The sequence below is a fragment of the Salvelinus sp. IW2-2015 genome, unplaced genomic scaffold, assembly GCF_002910315.2.
Source record: "Salvelinus sp. IW2-2015 unplaced genomic scaffold, ASM291031v2 Un_scaffold1166, whole genome shotgun sequence".
NCBI lineage: Eukaryota > Metazoa > Chordata > Actinopteri > Salmoniformes > Salmonidae > Salvelinus > Salvelinus sp. IW2-2015.
The window spans coordinates 21,149-36,947 of NW_019942760.1; the positions used below are offsets into that span (position 1 = coordinate 21,149).

The following is a 15,799-nucleotide window of genomic DNA, read 5'->3' on the forward strand; positions in this document are numbered from 1 at the left end:
GAATGTCTTACGTAGAGGGATTTTTCTTGCGATATTTAGACACGTTGAGCCGAGTCAACTGACTATTTCAGATATTTAATTCTGATGTAGCCCAGAGAAAGTATCCAGAGAGATAGGCTTCACTGTTTCTCTTTTTTCATTTTTACTTTATAAAAACGGATTCCTATCCTTCTTTAAACGGTCAATTAGCATTCGCGTGAAAGGATCATCTACTTTTCTAATTGAACCATTTTGGTGTTACAATGTAGCAGCCCTAATGTTTTGGTTTGCAGTCATTATRCAACGCTTTCCAGTGTTGTATGGTGACGTCAGAAACACACAGCTAGTGTTTTGCCAGCAGCTCTGTCGACGGCGTTCTCAACATGCGAGCTGTCAGAGAACTCTGATTTACTGTAACCTTGATGATGCAGGCAGAGCGAAAGAATGTAACAATCTTAAACCATGCAAAGCCATCTTGGCCTTAGGACACAGCACACACTATCTTCATTTTTATTTAACCATTATTTAACTGATTTTGTTGCAGCTATTCCTATAGCTGTGCTCTTCTTGAGCTTGAAGGACTTGATACATAATGTAAACAACAGTCATATATTTAAGTTGAGCCTGTTATTGTTTGTGGGCAGACTTAGGAATGGTTTGCAGTTGAAATGTAAGGGATTTGAAAGTAAAAATGGTCTGTAATGAATTGAGAGGCTGCCAGTGTCCTTTTTGGTAAAACATTGCCACTAGGCTGATACTCTTAACCAGGGTAGTTCGACTAAATGGCTTCATAAGTGTCCAGTAATGTAAATCCAAACATCCATTTTAATATGAAGCTGTTATGAATTATACATAATGTTCTCTGCAGTAGGGATGAACTTAATGAAATCTGTCTTTGTTTCAGTTGTTCCTTCTGGTTCAACTTTCGCCTTTTACTTTTGTTTGTTTTCTTCTCTTTCTTTCTTCACAGCAGGCCCCTTAAGAAACTTGCTGAAACAAACTGACCTGTGTACTCAGTAGCAAGATATATTAAAGCAGCGACAGTGAGCAGATAAACACATAACTGGAGTGTCAGCATCAGGCCAGGTGGTGAAGAACCAGAAGAGTGGTAAGAAGAGCGACCTCGCCCGTGCCTCAGCCATGGCAGACCCCAGCCTGACGTCCCCCTCAGAGGTCCCTCTGCGCTCCCCCCGGGCTGCACCCCTTTCCCTCTCCTTCCCCTTCTTGAGGGAGGGCAGCCGTGTGTGGGAAAGGGGAGCGCCGCCCCGGTCACTGCCCAGCCCACTGCCCACCAAACGCAACCGCACCTATTCAGCGTAAGCAACTAGATATGCTGCTCATGAATGCGTTTCTGTATTAGAATTGGTTTGATAGTGCATGTTTATTATCCTTCACTTTTATGACGTTTATATATACATTCCTTAACTTCTTAGAGAATAACTTTCCACAAGCAGTAGCAGAAGGGATATGGTGTGTTGATGTAATGTTTTGTTGAGAGTGGACATGATGCTCTCTCCCCTGTCTATTCAGCACGGTGCGGGCCACCTCAGGGCCAGCGTTTAAGGGTGTGTGCAAGAGCTTCTGCAGGTCACAAGGTCATGGCTTCATCCGTCCAACCAATGGCGGAGATGACATATTTGTTCACATCTCGGAGTGAGTGGCCTTCATCACTACAACAGCCTTCTTTAGCTTGGCAATTTCTAAAATGAACAGAATGCCCTGTTTTTTTAATATTCTGTTCACAGCTTTCTATCTCAGAGCAACAATGTAACATCAGTGTTCAGTGTCAGATAAAATATGGCAAGGTTCAGAGCAAGAACTGACTGCATATTCATATTGTGCAGTAAATGAACATCTAAARCATTAATTCAATCTATTTCAGTATCGAGGGCGAGTATGTCCCAGTTGAAGGAGATGAGGTCACATACAAAGTCTCCCGGATCCCACCCAAAAACCTGAAGATCCAGGCCGTGGAGGTGAAGATCGTTCATCTGAACCCAGGGACGAAGCATGAGACCTGGTCTGGCCAGATCATCAGCCAGCTAGACGAGAGCTAGGCTTCTGCGCTGGCCTGTTTATCTACACTTGGCTAGGGTGGGGAGGGCTAGGGTGGGAAGTTGAGGGGTCTGGCTAGGGCAGGCAGGGACGGCCAACTGGTGCTGGAGAGTCTGTCTAAATCAGGTGTGCTAGAGCTGGGCTGGAACAAAACTCTAGATACACTGACTGGCTCCTCAGGACACAAGTTGGCCATCCGTGAACTAGGATGTGGTTYGTACAGACTGGATTGATAAGTCATAAAAGCAAGTAAGGGAGGAGAATATGTTCAACTTGAAGGTACTGAAAATGGGTGAGGGGACAGAGCAGAGTGGTGGAGGAAATAGAATGAGATATCCGACACCATTTTGAGGAGAAGCATTACTATTGGTGTGAAATCAAAATGAGGTTGGAGAGAAAATAACTGACAAATGTTTAGAGGTACAGAATCGGAAACGTCTGATTGAGAGAGCAATCGAGAAGAAGGTAGGGAGAGATGGGTGTAATGGGAGACAAAAAAAAGCTTGGAAGAATGATTTATATTTTACTGTGAATGGAAAAGCCACTATTAATATTTTCTCGAGGTACACAACCATCTTTGTATTTTTGCCTTTTATTTATATATATTTATTTGACCATTTTGTTTCGATTTTTTTGTATCCGWTAGTTTTGAGGTTACTGGATTTAAGTTTTGGGTATTGTAGTCAAACGAATGCACTTAAAAACTTGAACTTCCATTCTGAAATACTGCCGAACAGACTACAACTCCTATTAGGCTTTATCATGTGGCAATTTGTAGTCCTGTTTGCAAATTGTAACTCACCATGATGGTATGAGCAAATTACTGTAAGGTTTTTGAAACTATTTGAAACTTTTCTATTGTCTGAGAGACGCTGTAACACACTGTCAATGGAATTTAAATACATTTGAATGTATTTGTTTAAGTTCTGAAATGATCATTTGATTGTTACTGAGCCGTTATTCGTATTTGTTTCATGTCTGCCCATTATGTTTAGCATTTCTCCATATTTAGGCTATTTCTATGTATTTTTCTGTCCTTCATTCTTACTGTTTTGGGTTGTTTTATTTCATATTTTAGTTTTAGTTAAAATGCTAGGTTTTCCATTGGTCACAGTTCAGAGCATTTTCTGTTAGACAAGCCACTGTGGCTATAGTTTACCCTAATTTCAATGTGAGCCTTGAAAGAGCACTAAAAACATTTTATGATTCACAATTATGGTGGCTGTTATCTTTCTTTAGTATTTATCTTTGGAGATAAGGCTGTATACATAGTATGTGACATTAGAATGACATGCCTATTCCTTAGTTATACTTTCCATCTGTTGTACAAAAAAATAACAAGTCACACTTGGCCCAATGATATAAAATAATTTATTACAATGAACATAGTTCAAATGAATACAGTACTCAACAATGACATCATGATTTCACAATTAGTGTATGTCGATCAAACTGTACAAGTGAGTCCACTGGACCTTTGTCATTCAGGAAGGTCTAATGGCCTTTGGCAGAAGGGTCAAGACATCCAGATTATTGTATTTGTCGCAGATGTCATTAACCTTTTAATAAAATTTGATTTGATAAGATACAACTAAAGGACGTGTACCTATGAATATACTGGGTAGGTAATGTAAAGGCTGTATAAGCCATCTGTGAGATCCATTTCTTATAGCGGTGCAGACTGAAGTAGCAGGAATAATTTATATAAAATTGCATAGATGAGGTAAGACTTCTTTCTACAGTGCCTAAACACTCTTAGAAAAAAAGGTGCTATCTAGATTCTAATTAGGGGTTTTCGGCTGTCCCCATAGGAGAACCCTTTGAAGAAACCTTTTTGGTTCCAGATTGAACCCTTTCCACAAAGGGTTCTACATGGAACCCAAAAGAGTTCTACCTGGAATAAAAAAAGGGTTCTACCTGGAACTGAAACGGGTTCTCCTATGGGGACAGCCGAAGAACCCTTTTGTGTAGAAAGTCTACACCCTCCTTGGATTTCTTCACATTTTATTGTGTTACAAAGTGGAATTAAAATTGATTTGTCAATTTTTTGTCAACAATCTACACAAAATACTGTCAAAGTGGAAGAAAAAATTCTAACATTTATTTTTAGATAAGTTTTCACCCCCCTGAGTCAATACATGTTAGAAACACATTTTGACAGCGATTACAGCTTTGAGTCATCTTGGGTAAGTCTCATAAGAGCTTTGCACACCTGTATTATGCAATATTTTCCCATTATTCAAGCTCTGTCAAGGTGTTGGAGATCATGGCTAGATAGCAATTTTCAAGTCTTGCCATAGATTMTCAAGCAGATTTAAGTCAAAACTGTTACTTGGCCACTCCAGAACATTCACTGTCTCCTTGGTAAGCTACTCCAGTGTATATTCAGCTTTGTGTTGTAGGTTATTGMCCTGCTGAAAGATGAATTCCTCTCCCAGAGTCTGGTGTAAAGCAGACTGAAGCAGGTTTTCCTATAGGATTTTGCCTGTGCTTAGCTCCATCCCGTTGGTTTTCATCCTGAAAAACTCCCCAGTCTTTGCCGATGTCAAGCATACCCATACCATGAAGGCAATTACTCAGTGATGTGTTGTGTTGGATTTGCCCCAAACATAAGGCTTTGCATTTAGGCCAAAAAGTATATTCCTTTSCTGTGTTTTTTTTGCAGTATTACTTTAGTGCCTTGTTGCATGTTTTGGAATATTTTTATTCTGTGTATTTTTATTATTTTTATCACTCTGTCATTTAGGTCATTATTGTGGAGTCACTACAAGGTTGTTGATCCATCCTCAGTTTTTTCCCCATCTAAGCCACTGAACTCTGTAGTTGTTTTAAAATCCCCAATGGTCTCATCCCTAAGCAGTTTCCTTCCTGTCCTGCAGCTCAGTTCAGAAGAACGACTGCATCTTTGATGTGTCTGGGTGGTTTAATGCATAATCCACAACTTAATTATTAACTTGACCGTGCTTAAAGATATATTCAATGTCTGATATGTTATTATTATCTATCTACCAATCACTGCCCTTTATTTCTGAAGCTTTCGAAAAAGCCCTGGGAGGACAGAGCAAGAGATGGTCATAAAAAAATATAATTTAAACCCCCATTATTTCACACAGAGTGAGTCCATATAAATGATTATGTGATTTGTTAAGCCACATTTGACTTCTGAACTAATTTAGGCTTGCCTAAACAAAGGGGGTGAATASTTAAGGAACAATTATATTTGAGCTATAATTTGTTTTTACATTTGTAAAAATCTTGACAAACAATTACAAATTCAAGGGGGTGCAGACTTTCTATAGGCACTTCATCTGAAAGTGGACTGGCACAGAGAAAAAAAACTCTTTCTCGCTCCATTTTGTTCAAAGACAACACTAGTCACTTCCTACATTCACAAAGAAAACAAATGATCCAAAACCCAGTTTGTCAGATAACTGTATCAATATTAGTGCAAAACAGAAGTGGGTATTTACATTATCTACTCAAAATGTATAGAAATCTTCACATGATATTCACAAAAGAGGATTGTCTTACAGGAGGGCCTATAAGACATTATGGTTCATTTGATGTTACATACAAATACAGGGACACGCTACAAAAAACATTGGGTTGATAGATGTTAAACAGTCAGATATTACATTAAAACCTTACATTACTATACACTTAGTCATGATAAAAAACTGAAAACATTAGTAAACTTCCTCACATTGTTTGAGCTATCATCCCTTTAAAAAAGCAGATCTGTCCACATCTCATAGTAATTTCCATGGGAGTCCAGCCAATGTGAATTACTGATGATCCCTTTATGTGTCCAGTGCTAGTTAGAATAATATTATACAACAACAATGCATTGATTACTTAACAAATCTGTAGTGGTTTACCTCCCATCTCCACCTCTTCTCCTTCAGGTGCTCTTAGAACCTGCCCTGAACAACAGGGGGAGCCCAAGGGAAGCTGACTGTGAGAGTGCCTGCTGCACGATTTATCACGACTCATTGGCGGGAGCTTTGAAGAAAATCTCTCGACAGTGCCTGGCTGTGTCCTCTGGTGAGTATACTGTGAAACCAATGGTCCGTGGGTCATTGAAGATCTCATAGTCGTTTCCCCCCTGAACAGAGAGGAATGTAGATACGGCTTTAGAATCTGCTTGTTCACAAATAGGTTTGCACCGACTGCCCTTTTCCCCCTTGTCGACCTCTTTCCTTGTTTCCTCACTCACTCTTTATCTCTCTCTATGTCTCAGTAAAAMAGGTTAAATAAACACACAACCATCACAAAGCTCATGCAACATTSTTTCAGGCAGGGGTCAACTCCACWTAGAWTGACAWCAACAATGATCTCTGAACTTTAACCTTTAWCWTTCAAGCCACAGCACAATCCTACTCTCATTGCTATCTTTAGCCTCAGAGCATTCCCCACCACTGACACGTCRACAAGGTCCTCCCCTTCACTTACAGACGARGTCTCGTTGCCAAAGAAGTAGATAGCGTCCAGGCCCTCCCRCTCCAGCACGTCCAGACAGAGCCTCTTGTCCCAGCCTTCAGGGAACACGTCAAAACTGATGAGACCACCTGAATAGAGAGGCACACGAGAGGGAATAATTCAGTCAATTTCAATTGATACATTACAATTTAACATCATGTTACTGAACAGAATATTAGTCCCTCCCATAAAATAAACCCTCAGTCATGTTTTAGTGATGATTATTAACACATTACAACCAGCTCTCATGCCATGTCAGGGATATTTGTTTTGGTTGGTCAATGACCTGATTAGTGAGGATGCCCAATGCATGTAAAATAGGTGTGATATTTCCCCCATTACAGGAACAGCAGCTTTGAGATATTTTTAAGTCTGCAACTTCTACCGGTTAATGCTGCCCATTTCTCTGCAACAGACTTGGAGCCCAACACATTCTCCTCTCGAAAAGCATGAAATGTTATTAAAAGCCCCAATCACTGTGCTCAGTTCAGCAGAACAGACTTATTTATGCCCTGTGCATCGACTGTGTGGTGATGGCTTTGACATACAGTCTGTGTCCAGGGAGACCAGTCTTATTATTGGTGATTATTCACTACTTGGCTGACCTCCATGAGGTCACTAACAGTATGTGAGCCATCAGGCTGCCCCATGAGGTGGACTCAGTTCCATAAACACAGCCTGTGGCTGACTCCTTTCTTTTAAATCGCTCTTTCCTTTTCATTCTACAACCAGAGCAGTTAGTCTTTAAATTCTGCCACATATTCAGGTCAATGAGCCGTGAATGTGCACAAAAAGCCCTCAGCAAAGTAAGTTTAAATTCTGCTTCTCGCCCATCCCCCCATCCCCCCTGCCTTCAGATTCTACTTCATTACCCCCCAGTGTTTAAAGCGGCAATCAGCAGTTGAAGCAATAACAAAGCGCCCTCCTCARCACTGTTTCAGTAAAAGGTGTGGCGATGGGACTGGACAAATGTAAGCACTCTCAAATTCAAAGGCAGAGCTATGAATGCAAGGACTGACCATCCATGTTATCAAAAGTATAACTTTAACCATGTTTTCAGGCTATACAGTGTTTGTTTACATTTACTTTGTTTACATACTTTGGAGTAAAACTAGCTTATATTTTGTGTTCTGATTGGGTACAACAGTTGAACTAAGATCATATGGCATTTATAAGTTATATCCTTCAAGAATCAATGGTTACATATCATTCATTTATTAGTCCAGAAATGGATGTAGCAACTGCTGCTTGACCCTAAGGGAAAGCTCACAAATGCAACAGCTAGGGAGGTTTCAGCCAATCAGAGGGTGTATTGGCCACAAACACCCACATCCTCAGCCCATCCCCCACACAGTTCCTTTACCGCCCCTGGCCATGCACCATAAAGGTGAAAGAAAACAGAGCCAGGACAAAGGTGCCTGTATTTGAAGTGACGCTGCAATGTTGCCTTTTGAGCTGAGTGACACGGGCAAAAATCTATGGCGTAAGAACAGACAGTGCTGCATAGGCATAAACAGCATTGCATATGTGAAATGTGAACAAACCAAGGCAGGGTAGACGTGCAGAAACAGACTGCAATGAGCAAACACATACATCTTATCCACTAGCCTTCTCATTGGCTCGTTTTATCAGGCTCTGCGGCTGCAGTGCAAACAGCCCTCCAACTGGCTCTGCTGCCAGTGCAATGAGCATCAGCTTCCACATCAGCAACCAGAAGGATTCCCAGTTAATATCAGCAATCAGAGGGATTCCCAGGGCAGTCACTCAGTTAGGGTTGAAGTAAGGATGAAAGTGTGTGTTTGTAACTACTGCTGCTAATGGCCCAAGGCTTTAACAGAGTGCCTTATGAAGACAACAGCCTTATCTCCAGCTGTTTGTGCAGCTGCCTGAATTGTGTACAGTTTCACAGGTCATTAAGTAAGCCCCACACCTCGTTACAGTCAGCAAACACCTAGTCTGACTAACCAGAGAAAAACATCTCTGAACCTCAGAGAGTGGAACAGGGGAGAGTAATGTTTAATGAAGTTGGGCACAATGTGTCCAGGAGATTGGCTACGCATGGCAGATCGTCTTTGTGAAGTGGCAGATAGGAAACAACAGCAAGGAAAAGACAGCAAAGGAGCAAGTACATTCAAGTCATAACGGGGTTCTATCTGAAAGATAAATGAGTCTTCAAATGTAGATATCACACCATGCACAGATGGCATACAAAAGAATACTGAAATACAAGACTAGAGGTGCTAATAGTTACACTGATATTAATTCCCAGCTCACATCCTGTGCCAGTTGGCTTACCTCTCGTAAATCGTAGACCCTTCCCAGCAAACTCCTCCTGCAGGGCCGCAACAAACTTCTCCCGGATTTTCTCTCTCTGTGAAGAGGTTAACGAAAGGGGTCAGGCTTCAGGCCACTAACGGTTAAGCCTCTCCACATCACCCATCAGACCACTAGACCCTCCATAATGTGTGGCTGTGAAACATCAATGTCTGTTCAGCCATCTTGAAAGCTCAGCATTATTTTGACTTGTTTACTCTCTTCCTCTTTTAATAGGAGCCAACATAACAGTATAAGGGAAAATCATGCCTGCTTGCACTGTGCAGTGATTTGAGGTTATAAGAGGTTGAAAACATGACTCAATCAATAACACATGCTTTGTTTGTTTACTGTTCATTTTTAAAAGTTTATATGTTTAGGTGTTTTCCTTAGAAGATAATGACTGCTGTTTGGATCATTATTTAGGCACTCTTATACTGTGTAATACCTTGTCAATTTCAGAGAATTCGATTCGCTCCTCAAGTGTGCAGCTCCGGCCAATGGGGGAATTGTTTAATACCTGTCTCTTATACACATCTAGATGTGTATAAGAGACAGTTCTTGGGCAGCTTGATCAGCCCCATGTAGCTGAGACAGAAGTTAATGAGGTCCTGTAGTAGTTCCTCTCCTATCTGGTTCTGGATGGCCTGTAGGACAGAGGACATAGTTCAAATATTTGAACTGTCTTTTCTTATTAACACAGTGCAGTTCTCTTAAAGACATGATCATAACTTTCCCTTCCAGTCTTCTTAGCTGAGAGCAGTTTATAAGAAAAAAAGGTTGTGCCTGCATGTTGTTTACATGGAATCATGTTTAAATAGCTTGTTAGTGAGCAAAAATATATTTTATTCCTTCCCTCACCTCAGTCACACCCACCTGTTTGGAAAGGAGCTTCCCATCTTTGTACTGCACCGTGCCATTCTCAGCAAACACATAGTCAAACTTCTGTATCACTATAAGAGAAAAAGAGGGCAAATTAGGTAAAAGTGTGTTACTGTGAGAACATTCATAGTAAATAGATAACACAAGCTACCAGCACATAGCCTAAAAAAATACACCCCCAACTGGAACACAGGCATGTTGTACCTGGTACAGAGGGATTATTGGTCATTGCAGATTACCACCTATGTAACACTACCTGGAACAGTCCAGTTTAATCTCTGTCCAGTCCATTCACTGTACACATATCTCACATGGCTAGAGTATCAAAGTACTGAGCATCTCAATCAGTCTTGCATAATGCAGTCTGGGGATGATCAGGATAGAGAACTGTTGATACAAAAAATGCCCTGAAAACAAAACCTTTAATGCACTAGTAGCACTCCCACTTATATTTACTCTATCGTTTGTTGCTTTACTTTTGTTGCTGCTCTGAGTGATAACTGTCAGTTGTCAGTGTGTTGGTGGCCAGTCTCCACTGCTGTGTATAAACTCCACCACAGGGTCAGTGTGTCAATGTAACACAGGTACATGAGCAAACATGTAACTCCACCTGGATCCATGTGAGACCAGGAGCGTAGACTTCAGTTATGATGTAGCTGCTTTTGTCTATGTCTGTTATTTATGGACTGATGTCAAATGAGAGTGGGCTGCCAACATGAAAGCCCCTAAACTGTCTCTCTGGGGAATTTCCCTGAAATAATTTCATGACCATGAAAGCGACATCCTTTTGGGGTTTGCAAAGCCCTGTGAGAGAAAGGCAATAATGTGGGTWTGAGGGTGAATATGTGAGACTGAAATGAGACCAAAGTGAGAATGAGGAACGCTCACCTTCATCTCCCTCACCCAGCTGCTCTGCGATCTTTGAGTAGTCTGATCCACCCACTATGCCGATCTTCACTTTCCTGCGCAGAGACTGTAAAAACTCATCCAGCTTAGGGTCAATTTTCTGCAGGATGTAAGCACACACGCATGGCGCGTACACACACACAGACACACACACACACAGTCTGTACCTGTTTGTGTTGTCTATCATTGAAAACACAGTTTTAGGGACTCATAATATAAACTGTGACAAGACAGGCATTTACAGTCCTGAAAACTGCTTTTGTTGTCTGACCACAAAGCGGGAGAATGCTTTTGTTTGTGAGGTTAGGTAGCATAGACAGAGTGAGATTGGCATCTGTCTCTGAAGGAGGAGCAACTTTGATAGTGGTTTATTCATCCTCTGCAGAAATAATCCTATTAAACCAGCTTTCCATCTTGCCAGAGAGACTTGGGTAGACGATCAGGCAGGGACCGCTTCATGTTCACATGAGGAAACTGCATTACATAATATAAGGGCAGTGGGTTTATTCTGCACACTTATGTCTCTGTGACCGACCAACGGCTGCTGAACTGGACACTGCCTACACGACGGTCATTGAACATTTCTTACATCACCGATCCAGACACAGACAAGAATGCCAATAGACAAAAAATAATAATATTGTAGGCTATGTTACAACAAAGACATCATCTTGTGATGATGGGCAGAGATAAGAGGGATAATCAACATTTTTATCCTCCTGTTTAATTAAATTATTTGAAGACATGGAGAACTGCCTGTTTTCACACATGGCAATTGCAAAGACATTCCTTGATGCAGCATTGTGTAACCGAGTTAACCATTTATCAACATATGAATGAGACATTTTTGTTAAACTACTGAAATCATTATGAAAAGCACTAGAGAGCCATTTCACTGATTATTAATTGATTATCTTGCATTTCAAATCTGAGGGTCAAAAGAGGCTGAGGATATAACTAATAGGGTACCCCCATTATGAATGTCAACATCCTTGATCATAGTAGTCAGAGTTTTTAGGGTAGAAACTCCATGTGACTCTTTTTCCCATGTACCCAATTTAAGTTGTTTACTATCAGTTATCTGTCTGTTAAAGTTCCAATGCAGCTGTTGTTATCTCAAAATCAAATKATTTCTGGGTAAAAATTAAGTACCTTAATTGTCAAAAAGAAACAAAAAATAGCTTCAGAGCAAAGAGCAATTTCTCAAGCAAGAATTTAGCTAGGACTGTCTGAGAGTGGTCTGAGTGGGGAGGGGAAAAACAACAAAAATGTGCTGTTATTGGCAGAGAGGTTTGGAAGTCTCTTTCTCATTGGTCTATATCACCAGGCATGCCAAAACTCATCCCACCAAAGCAGGTTGAAATTCAAACAGCTGTCTTTTCAAACAGCTCTTACACTAAAAGGGCATTATTATAATTTTCACAATTTCACAGTATTATTCCAACCTAATAGTGTGGCAATATATATAAAACACTGGGCTTTTAAGAATTGGCGCGAACAGCTGCAAGGTAATTGATACTTCATATGGACGGACTTGAAACTTTCAGGAAACAGCAGTTATAGGGTATTTTGAATAAGCATAAGCAGTGTAACAGTGGTCTAGGGTTGACCATCACCAGGATGCTATATGAAACTTGACATCATACGTGTTGTGCAAGTAGGCAACAGTAGCCTACAGTCGTGTTCTCGTACGGACGGAGGACATAACGTTCTTCCAAATTAATTATATCTCTGCTTCATGGGGCGCGCGCTACTTTTAGTGAAATATAAGCTTCAGATGCAAACGAAGACATTTCAGTTTCATTCAAAAGAGTTGGCGGACGACTGCATTTGTAGGCTACAACCACGGGATTAAATAATATATGAAATCAAGAACTTGGAAGGACAGAAAATGATGCTGTTTGCCTACATTATCAGAAAGTATATTGACAGAAAATAGTAAATCATTACATAACGTGCAGGAACATTCCAGACCTTGCAGCAGATAAGACATTGACATTGTTGCAACAGTTTTGCGCTATCAAGATGGCACGGCAATTGGCAAAGCGCCCTATAATTCTTTAAAAATAGAAAGCCTTGACAAGTACGACAGCATTAGAAGAAAGAAAATGACAAACACAATACAATGGGATAATGAAAAATGTTATTTAGCCTACCTCTCTCGGTGGGGTAAGAGTGCCGTCCACGTCAAATAAACACAGAATAGTCCTTTTTGAAGAACCGTTTGATTCATCCATTTCTTATCTTTCAATAATAGTGTTACTAATGTGTAAGTAATGATAGTGTTACTAATGTGTAAGAAATATTCTGGGTAAAAGTGACGATTTTCTGATCTTGCCTCTTATGCAAAACAAAGATTTCTGTATAGGCTACAATACAGTACACTGTAAAATGTATTGCCTACCACTAGTTGGATTAATAATTTATGCCATGCGGTCTAGTAGATAACGACAAACCATATCCAATAGTTTTAGAACTGTAGCTTATCCCCAGACTGAATAATAGTTCTGCCACCGTTTCCGATCGAATTCAGAGAATCATCACAGGCAGCTCGACACGTCTCAGGTTTATTTTGCAACAGTGTCTCGACTCTCGTAAACTACATGCAAACAGCCAATCGCAGCTTCTATGTTTGATGACGCGTAATGGGTTTTGGCAAGATATATAAACATAGAAGTCCATTGACCCCCATGTCAAATCAAGACTGATTAAGACCCATCTCAACAGTAATTCGACCATTCACCTAGAGGGGAGGACAGTGCTCAGACTGTGCCTAGATATGTACAATGTAGGCTATCGTATAATAAATTCACAGCCCAAGCAATGGAATGATTCCTTACTGCATGTCAGGCCAGCCAGGGCATTAATCAGGCCAGCCAAGGCAGTGAGAAATGTATGATGAATAACGTTTAGCTGATAGATCCATCAAGTGTTGCTTTAATTACCTCTGTAAAATGTCAAATAGATCCAACTTCCAAGATACACACTCACACTTGGCTCCTTCTGGATAGAGTTGTTGTGCAGGATCACCAGGACGTTTGTGTATGGTCGCTTTTATTATCAGTAAGTTAGTTGTCCACTAGAGGGCAGGCTAAAACAATATACATGCCGGTGCCCTATGGAAGCCAAATGGCATAGTGCAGAACAGCTATATCCCGAAGGAGGTTCTGAGGGCTGTTAGATGGATTTGTCTGTTAAGGGTATCTGCAATCCTAACATGTCTTGTGGTGGTGAGAAACTCAAATAAAGATGAAAGGTCTGTCAGCATCAAAGGGAAAATCATGTTTACATGAAGACATGATTATAGTCCTGGTCCCTATGAGCACAGATGGCCATTTGTTCTGCGTCACTCCTTAATAAACAGTCCATATTTTGATATTCTAACATCATGAATGGACATGAAAACCATGCATTTCAAATAGATTTCGAAAATATTTCTTATTGTTGCATTGTCGAGAAGGAACCTACAAGTAAGCATTTCGATGGACCACGTGTATCCTGTACATACGACTAATACAACTTGCAACTAAATTAATTAAAACTCCTGTCGTGTGTCTTTTATCCTTCTACCAGTTATCTACCAGTTATCTTGGTATACCCTTGCTCTATATTTAGCTGATACGCACAATGCACCTTCATCTAGGAATCAATATCAGAGGCGCACATTTTATAGAATTCGATGGTTTTGTATAACCTCATTCACCACTTTCAGGAGAATGGCTACATAATCATGAACACAATAAGACTAACAGCATCGGTTGGGATAGTTTTTTTAAATTAATAGGCCTATCACTAGACTATTCTAAGTAGATACTAGGTATAAGGGCCATCTGATCAATTCACAAAGGGTTGTCCATTGACCAACATTTAAGACTAGGTTAGGTAGACTTAGATTTTATTTTTTGTGTGGCTTTTTTAGTCAAAAAGAATGTTGTAATGTGATTAATGGACAATGAACTGAGGTCAGAATTGGAGATCATACAATGCTGAATTGCAGCAGGTGATGAATGGCTTTGCATAGCCACCATTAATGACCAATATACCTCTCACATTTCACAACAGCAATAAATCACATCATTGATTTGGCCTGGAATCTATTTGTGCCTTTAATTTGTAACAAGATATTATTTCTGTGCGTATGTATTTGTATAGTGAATATAAGAATGATGTTAAAGAAAAAGCCATCTATGTTTGACTTTAAAGACACGCTTCAGTTGGCCTTGGTAACATAATATCAATTAACGTGATGAATATTGAGGCCAGTCACTAAGTCTGTATTTTAAAAGGCCCCATTAATACCAAATCCATGAATAGATAAGGGGTTGCCCTATGACGAAGGAGATAACAGAGCAGATACTGTGAAGCAGAGACATGATTACTTACAGCCACAAGTCACAACACACAATTTACAGCATACCTCAGTGAGTTTACCATTACTCAACTCTCACTTTCCCCTTCATTAAAAATGTGTCAAGGTCCTAGTTGGGGTGGCAGCCTGCTTTTGCAGTATCCAGAGCTTTGTATTATCTGTGTTTTTGATAAATACTTTATTTACAGGACGGACAGAGATAAATAGGGCTGGCTAAAGGAGACAGATGATCACTCAGGCCATAGGGATCCCATCATGAGCCTCAGTCACTGAGAAACAAAACACTGAGAGACCCTTCAGCGAACAGGAAATACTCTGCTTGGACATGTGGGCGTTTATTGCTCATAAACACTTTGTGATGCACAACAAATCACTCTATGCAGTAGGCAACATTTAACTTTTTACACAATTTATGATTTATATTTGAAAATGTGTTCATGTTTTAAGTAGTAGTACTTATATTAAAAATGACTTCTTTCTTATTTATAGTATGCCTACAGGTTTTGTCTGTGTGTGTGAGGAAGCATTTACATAGACAGCCTTTCTCATATCTTTTTATAGATGCACTGAAGTGTTCAGCAAAGTCCATATTTCTGAGGAAAACAAAAACATCCATAACAGGCATGTGTCATGCCACTCTGTCCAGTGGCAATCAGAGAGCTTTACAGTCACTATTAAAACAATCTCTTGTACCTTTAACACATTATTACTCCATTTGCTAATCAACTGGGGTGTTTGAAGACGGAAGCATTATCATCTCTCTCTCACTGTGTTAATGTGGCAGAATAACTGTGTTTCCCAAACCAACCCAGTCAT

The 15,799-nt window shown here is 40.2% G+C and overlaps 2 protein-coding genes across 2 annotated transcripts; one reads left to right on the plus strand and one right to left on the minus strand.

Annotated features, from left to right (window-relative positions):
• Nucleotides 1–1,119: 1,119 nt before the first annotated feature.
• Nucleotides 1,120–3,251, plus strand: LOC112069939 (cold shock domain-containing protein C2-like). Its single transcript, XM_024137337.2, has 3 exons — nt 1,120–1,295; nt 1,510–1,632; nt 1,862–3,251. Exons 1-3 carry the CDS (start codon nt 1,120–1,122, stop codon nt 2,034–2,036), a joined length of 474 nt encoding a protein of 157 aa, XP_023993105.1. The 3' UTR covers nt 2,037–3,251.
• A 135-nt stretch (nt 3,252–3,386) lies between these two features.
• LOC112069940 (phosphomannomutase 1-like) lies at nt 3,387–13,210 on the minus strand. The gene is given in 8 exon segments (XM_024137338.2): nt 3,387–6,139; nt 6,487–6,602; nt 8,809–8,884; nt 9,275–9,379; nt 9,381–9,473; nt 9,703–9,779; nt 10,597–10,714; nt 12,771–13,210. Coding segments are annotated over 8 exon segments (789 nt in total). The 5' UTR covers nt 12,852–13,210; the 3' UTR covers nt 3,387–6,016.
• Between the last annotated feature and the right edge of the window lie 2,589 nt (nt 13,211–15,799).

Coding starts and splice junctions, on each gene's coding strand:
- LOC112069939 (XM_024137337.2), top strand. CDS start 1,120: ATGGCAGACCCCAGCCTGACGTCCCCCTCAGAGGTCCCTCTGCGCTCC. Junction 1,296..1,509: donor CGCAACCGCACCTATTCAGC/GTAAGCAACTAG, acceptor CTGTCTATTCAG/CACGGTGCGGGCCACCTCAG. Junction 1,633..1,861: donor ATATTTGTTCACATCTCGGA/GTGAGTGGCCTT, acceptor AATCTATTTCAG/TATCGAGGGCGAGTATGTCC.